Source organism: Saccoglossus kowalevskii, chromosome 5 (genome assembly GCF_978046115.1).
Source record: "Saccoglossus kowalevskii chromosome 5, keSacKowa6.1, whole genome shotgun sequence".
Classification (NCBI taxonomy): Eukaryota; Metazoa; Hemichordata; class Enteropneusta; family Harrimaniidae; genus Saccoglossus; species Saccoglossus kowalevskii.
This window is the reverse complement of record NC_140645.1, coordinates 17,084,962-17,092,263: the sequence shown is the minus strand read 5'-3', so window position 1 is coordinate 17,092,263 and position 7,302 is coordinate 17,084,962. Positions and strand designations below refer to the sequence as shown.

At 34.2% G+C, this 7,302-nt stretch overlaps 2 protein-coding genes across 2 annotated transcripts; both read right to left on the bottom strand.

Annotated features, from left to right (window-relative positions):
• Positions 1–1,017: 1,017 nt before the first annotated feature.
• Positions 1,018–5,740, bottom strand: LOC102805054 (NXPE family member 1-like). Its single transcript, XM_085499580.1, has 3 exons — positions 5,581–5,740; positions 2,123–2,175; positions 1,018–1,995 (listed from the first exon to the last, which is right to left on the bottom strand). Exons 1-3 carry the CDS (start codon positions 5,715–5,717, stop codon positions 1,262–1,264), a joined length of 924 nt encoding a protein of 307 aa, XP_085355706.1. The 5' UTR covers positions 5,718–5,740; the 3' UTR covers positions 1,018–1,261.
• On the bottom strand, positions 5,737–6,977 carry LOC146745819 (NXPE family member 2-like). Its single transcript, XM_085498758.1, has 3 exons — positions 6,709–6,977; positions 5,812–6,129; positions 5,737–5,758 (listed from the first exon to the last, which is right to left on the bottom strand). The coding sequence occupies exons 1-3, from the start codon at positions 6,975–6,977 to the stop codon at positions 5,737–5,739; spliced, it is 609 nt and encodes a 202-aa protein (XP_085354884.1).
• Between the last annotated feature and the right edge of the window lie 325 nt (positions 6,978–7,302).

Below are 7,302 nucleotides of genomic sequence, written 5' to 3'. Positions count from 1 at the left end.
CCGAAGTCTGTCACGTTGTATTGCTTAACTGAAGAATGGCATCCATTGGCGTGTGAATTGAATCTTATCTATTTAAAATCAACAAACCATCAACTATTATTTGCAGCGGATTTCTTAATTTTTAATATTACAATAAAGGCGGAGCAGAAATGATATTATTATGGGGGGGGCGCTCAGCACTGCCAATTCACACCACACTTTTGACGAAATGGTCTCCCGACGAAATATGCATCGAGATAAAGCATTTCGTATGTAGTTTCTCCCAACGATCATTTACAACTTTTCTATTCGTTTTTTTTTTCTCAGACAGAAGTGAAATAGTCTTTCCCTTTCGGTTATAACTTGTGTATAGTATGCTGTTCTAGGCCAATAACATATAGGTTAGACCAAACATATTCCTAGCAACAGACGTAGTTGGCACTTGCATGTAGATCCACATCCTATAAAGGACCATTATAGTTTTTATCAAAGTATCGCATGATTCTTGATTTTGAGCAGGCACATTACATTGGCATTGCAACAAATACACATTTTGAATTTAAACATTTTATTATATTGTAGTATTCCAGGGACGTAACAACCAACGTATTTTATTCACTAGGCCGTCAGCAACCAACACGAATTGTTCAGCTACCAGTCTACAGCTTTTTCAACATCAGCATTGGCAATTGTTACGTGCACGTTACAGGATCTCGGCACGTGCCAACATGTTTAAGCCTTCATGTTTGGAGAGAATTACAGCACTGGGTTCATGTTTGTCCGGACCCACATCGGGACCCACTCGGCTAGTGCTTTGTTAAGTATTGATCAAATTTGTTGATTATGTTCTGAACGTTTTGGATTCCGGCATTACCATGATGTATCATTGGAAGGGAGAAAACTTCTGCCGTTTTCTTAGAAAAACTAATTGTATTAAATTGCACTTGCTGGATAATTTAGAAAATTTGGAATCAAATGAACTATAATTCTATCAAATAATTAGGTTTTTGAAGTCACTTACTGAAAAAACTGAAGAAATACTTTTTTATTTAATTTTATTTATTAATCAATGTCACTTATTTCCAGGAGCGCTATGTACACCCACTCGTTATCACTTGTTTTACCAAAGTAATGTGCATTGTAAGTACACATTCAGTACATAATGTTTATTTCTTTGTTGGAACAATATAATGTGGCATAACGGGAACCGTGACAAAGCACATTTGCTGAATTCGAATCCTATAGGTTCGTATATGTGCCTGAATATTCAATTGTTTTTAAATTAGCTTGACACGACTAGCTCGGGACATATATAGGATAGCATTAGATACACCTCTTGAACGATGACGCTATGAGGCATATGAACATTGTTGTCCTCAAACGACGACGAAACCATATCCCATATATCTAGAAAATGCACTCCAATACCGCCAAACACCCGACGTATCATTCTGTTCATGTCATAGAAGACCCAGTTGGCACTGTGTATAGTTTGTTCGATAAATACGTTATTATCACGTGGATGCGCAAGTTTGATTACAATTTTTGAAGTGGGACACCTTAACATTAGACGCTGAACAGCCAATTTTGCATGATATATTCTTTCTAAGAATGCTCGGTTTGTGAAAGCACCATAATGAAATGCAAAATTTAAAACGATTACATAGTTTTCTGTAGAACAATTATTTTGAGAAATCCTATCCAGTAAATCACTCTCTAAAACACCTGTTTTAAATTCAACTACAATATTTCCAGTTCTTGGGTACACGAATTGAAAGACAATATCATTGATATCAAAAACTGTTTTTATAGCTTTTCGTATTTGCTTTATTGTGGAATCACCACAAAGAATGAGTTGTTTATCACCTAGACATATGGCTGCCTGTTGTTTCGTCCACTGCTGACTTCTGCATACAAGAGGCACAAATACAGATCTGTTCTTCCAATAACCATCGCTTAATGGAATAGGTAAATCTGCAGTACATGGCGCCAGGGCTTCTAGTGATGGCAATTCATCTGTTATAATGAAAAATACCAATGTTTTTTTTTTTATTTGTTTATTGGCAATGCATTAAACCACATTTGATGCGTACTTTATTGTTCGCCAATTTAAATAATTACATAATGTCACATTAGATCATACCTTTAATCTGTAATTTCATCGGCGTTCCATTCAGTTGTGGCTTTCGAAAGTTTCTGTGCAATTATAAGAAAAAAATATTGATATCAACCGATAATATTTATACAATGCACATAAACACATCATATTCATGTGATTGAAGAAAAATTATGTCAGTTGATAATCCTCTTACAATGTCCTCAACGTTATTGCAGTAAAAGTTACATTGAAAATATACATAAGTATACGACATGATTTAGTTTTAAGGGTACATTTACACAGTTTTCAATAAACACATCGCATTATATATGTTACTTCCAATGAAATAAAGACGTGTGGTTCCATTGTGTGTAACAGTTAGCATCTGCATGGATTGTTCTAGAGTGTACTTATATTCATAGAACTGCAAGTTAGAAGTTTAGTGTTCATTGCAGCGTAAGATAAAATTGTTAATTAATTTCTAAGTCTACAAATAATGTACTATATACCTCCATGTGTTTACGATTTTATTTTCCACAAAGGCCCTGTTAGTTAATGACAGCGAGTTCACATCACAAGGCTGATCATATTATTTATAATGTTATTAATATTTTGAAAAAGTATCATACATTTAAGATTCCGCTTCATTATTGAGTTTTTCCTACCATTTATATTTTGTGGCTATTATAGCGAATGTCGGGAAACATACTAAATATAATGTTTGTGTTTTATCTCTATACGACGAGTTGTATATGCTTTAAAACGCTTAGCATTATCTTGCTATTCTATCAGCAAATATGCATTATCATTGCATTTTATGATATCAATGTCCAATGGCAAGGAAACATCAATGATTTAGATGACTCTGACACATATTTTAAATGACACTGACTAGTTCAAATAAACGTTTTGCGTACATACATATTTGTAATGTGTATTCTCACAATGAAATGTATACATGTGTTTATGAAAACAAATGTGTATATGTGCATAGCGCCCGCAATAGTTCATACATGATTTTCCTTGTTATTTTGATTTATTTTTTGCTGTCAGTGAGTTTTGTATATACTATTTTTTTTTGTATTCTTGTTGTCACATCACAGACTTACAATATACAAAAATACGGTGCAAAAAGAGGCAAAATGAAGAAATGAGCACTGAAAATTTTCGCGTTATTGAAAGATGAACATAACCCGTGCGAACGAACAAAATGGTAACATCGCCAATGACCAATGATTTTTGGAAATACCCTTGATCCATTGAGCAAAATGGGAAAACTGCCTTCTTAGCCCCTATTGGGCTAAGATAGTATTAGTGTCAGCTTCATGGCTTTGTCAACAGGCACAGCATGTTCAGCCGTGTAACTCGCGTTACTTTGTTTATGATATTTTGATTTATAGCCAAAGATAAATATATATTAAGAACTGTGAATCGCCTAATGAAGGTTGGTTTGACTGCTAAACAATCAGCGACTTGTTGGTTTCATACAACTAAAATTTATTGATTACACCGTCGCTACTGGATTGTGAAGCACAATCCCGTCATGAGCGTGCTCAATGACTGCACACAAAAACACTCGTAAGAGATTTCAGCAGTTTGGTGGGTTGCTACCCATAAATGTTTTGACAACAATCACAACCCTCTTTCTATAAACTTACATATAAGGGTAGTCACAAGAATGTAATATGATAATCCCAGAATGTTTGGAATAATACACCTACTAGAGTGTGTTTACCCGAATGTTTGTCTTATGAATGGATATATCAATCACCGTTTTAGCTGCAGTAAACTTCAAACATTTTTTAAGAAGTATTGTATACCCAACATAGACCCTGCGGTGCGATATGTATTCTGGAATGGTGAATCATTTGATTATTTAAAAAAAAAATTAAACCTGGGAATCCATAGTGGGGCAGGTGTATACAAAACATACTGCACTTATTGTTCAACATTTCGCTCCCAGTTGAAACTAGAAGGACCAACAGATTTTAATAATATACATGGTAAATGTACTGATTTGATGTGTATACTAATTGGTGGAGGCCACTGTTTGAATTGTAACTATTAGTATGTGCATACGGCATGCAATCTGATTAAATTGCATCTCTGTCATTTTTATTAATACTTATTACAATTCGTCAGCCAGAATAGTTAGCATTGTGTATGCTACCTTTGTGCATACATATTTATCTAATTGTGTCTCTTGCACCTGTGCATGAACTGAACTATATAATAACATGTTATAAGTACATTATGAGTAACCCCAAATAAGTTATGTTATGTGGTTGATCATGCTGTCACAAGAACCCACACACAATATAAGTACGTTACCACAGCTTTATATTTTGGCATCTCTTGACCAAATGTTTTAATTTTAAAAATGTTATGATCAAGATGTGGAAACCACAAATATACATTGTTAGACGTATAGAATATTTTGTGATATTTAACTAAGTTTTGTCTTGTTTTGGAATAGCCCCGATTAAATCACATAAAATGTGATTGTATTTTAGATGTAAAAGTGTTTTACAACAATAACTAGTGTAAAGTGACACACTACAGCTAAGTTATTGAAATAATATTATTAAATCCTAATATCATACCTATTCACATTGATATGGATGACCCTCTATTGAGTTCAGTTCTTGGCAGTCGAGGGAACGCATAGCTTATTTTCTCTGCGATAAGTGCAGATGGTTATTTCCCTAACACTCGCAGAAGATTATTTTATTATTATTTAAGTCTATGTATGGTTCTTTCATAATTACATACACACAGTATTAAAGCACATCGAATATACTGATTGTTACATATATGCAACTTTGACAATACTGTTTTGTTTTTCATGTATCTCCTATGTGAAAAGTTTACATATTACATTACATTACATTGTGACCGAGGCCGAGGTCGAAAGTGTTTTCTTCGGGTCAATAAATCTGTATATCGACCGAGGCTGGGGTAATTATGTGTTTTATTACGTCGAATTGAACGACTGTCCGAAACATTGATATAAATACTCGACATGCGAGCACATAGACAACAACAGCAAACTACACTAGGGCACTCGACTTAAATAAAATTTAAAGCATAGTTTAGGTAAAATGAACAATTGAATGAAGCCAGATGTATGTGTGATACACAACGAGTGATAACATTACCTTGGTGAAATAATTAGAAGCCCTATACGTCGGTATACAAATCCAGGGATACCGTGCGTAATTCAAGTAATTAGGGATAGTGTGTGTACACGATGCAGCGTCTACGGTCAGACCGGCCGATGCAGTCGTGTTGATCGATGATTATGTCCCGTTTAAAAGTATTCACCTAAAAAATAACTCGTCAATATCAAAAATATTTTTATGCGCGTAACTAATTGGCCGTTAGGGCTATGAGGTAGAATAATAAATTTATACCTAAAATTATTGTACAAGCCGAGTAAAACTACATTCATTGTATTTCGGCAAAACAAATCATTCTATCAGAAAAAAAAATAAACAGCTCACCTGTCGAAATCATCCTTTACATCTGTTATCATAGCAGCGGCTGCTGCATTCATACTTTCAACTTTAGCAGTAATGTTCTGCAGTTGGTCACAACTGAAGTTCTGAGGTTTATCACATATTATAACTGTTTTCCCCATTGCATGTTGATTGCCATATTCACACTGATTCATCCAGACGCCTTCATTAACCAAAGCACACTGTCTAATTTCTGTGGAAGTCCCGTTTGAGTACTCCGCTGTGTATGTTATGAGTCTTTCTTCATTTTTTATCACGTTCTTCAGAAATTGTACACCTTCCCTGTTGATTATCAGTGCAATATGAACATTTGCTTCACCTGACCAAGCAGCATAAAACAACACCGAGTAAGTACCATTACCGTAGTCGACCACACGTCCAGCAGTACTCTTATTTAACGAGTCGGAGGACATAAATGCTGAAAAGAAATCCCCTCCCATGTCTCTGCTTCGACCATAATCATCAACAGTTACTATGACAACATGCACATAATCTCCTCTTTTAATGTCTTTCTTATTGTTGTAAAATGTAACTCTATAAAAAATGAGAATAAAAATGTCAGTCATTAAAAAAATCAATTCAGCGTTATTTGTTACTTATCTGTTTGTTCAAGTATTTTATTGTAAAATATGGAATTGTAGCATATAAAATATCAAATTGGAAAACCATGAATGATACTTAAAACCATGTAGTAATTTAAATTCACATGTCATGTCGTAACTCATTCAGGTCGAATTAGTAACTATATTAAAATATAATACACAGTATCTCAAGTATTAACAATGAATACCGCAACAAAATCAGGAAACTGATCACGGAAAAGTGTAAAGAAAATAAAACATGATCGAGACCTGTTATACTACACTACCTCATTAATGATGTAGAATACACATATGGGAAGATTTGATTTAGCGAATTTCTGACTTCAAATAAAACTTAAACTAACAAGTGATAAAGATTCACCGTTTTCTGAAAACGTACCAATCATGATCAGTTTTGAATATCAACACAGCGATTGTAGTCATTCGAAGCATAGATGGTTCGAAAACAAATATTGCGCAGTGTAGATAGAAAACATGACCAAACATTATTCACGCTGACATAGATTATTACCTTGTTTTATTCGCTGATGTTAGCCCACGAAAACCATCACCAATATCAAACGGTTCGCTCATGTTTATTCTAACAGGTTCATGTTCAGTATGTTGATGTGACCAATCCAACTCCTCAACAATTCCTATCCAGTCCATGGCAAATCGATTATAATCATCATACGGGAAAAGATTACGGCTTCGGTTAAGTACTCTGTAACTATTCCTGTCAGCATTAACATCACGATTATTTTTTAAACTTAAGTTCATATTAAATGTTACCGGTACCATATTGAATGAGCTCTGTTGAACGGAAAAAAGAAGATGCATGGAAATAAGCTACATAACTATATCACCCTCTTATTTATGAGTTTCATTCAGCACGCATGATAGTAATAATATCATATTCGTTTGGTTGCTACATAAAATGCATTTTCCATATCGGCTGTTTCGAGATGGCAGACATGAAAATACGCATAGTTTGACAGATTGCTTCTCAAATGTTTGAATAATTGCACATGTCTTTGTTCATTTATATTTAGCAAAGGTTTCTATGAGTAAATATTATACACGTTATTATCATACAAATGTCATGGAACGTGCAGTTCATTGTATT

Coding starts and splice junctions, on each gene's coding strand:
- LOC146745819 (XM_085498758.1), bottom strand. CDS start 6,977: ATGGTACCGGTAACATTTAATATGAACTTAAGTTTAAAAAATAATCGT. Junction 6,130..6,708: donor ACATCAGCGAATAAAACAAG/GTAATAATCTAT, acceptor CATTTTTTATAG/AGTTACATTTTACAACAATA. Junction 5,759..5,811: donor CTCATAACATACACAGCGGA/GTACTCAAACGG, acceptor TGGTTAATGAAG/GCGTCTGGATGAATCAGTGT.
- LOC102805054 (XM_085499580.1), bottom strand. CDS start 5,717: ATGGGGAAAACAGTTATAATATGTGATAAACCTCAGAACTTCAGTTGT. Junction 2,176..5,580: donor GTAAAGGATGATTTCGACAG/GTGAGCTGTTTA, acceptor ATAATTGCACAG/AAACTTTCGAAAGCCACAAC. Junction 1,996..2,122: donor GATGAAATTACAGATTAAAG/GTATGATCTAAT, acceptor TCATTATAACAG/ATGAATTGCCATCACTAGAA.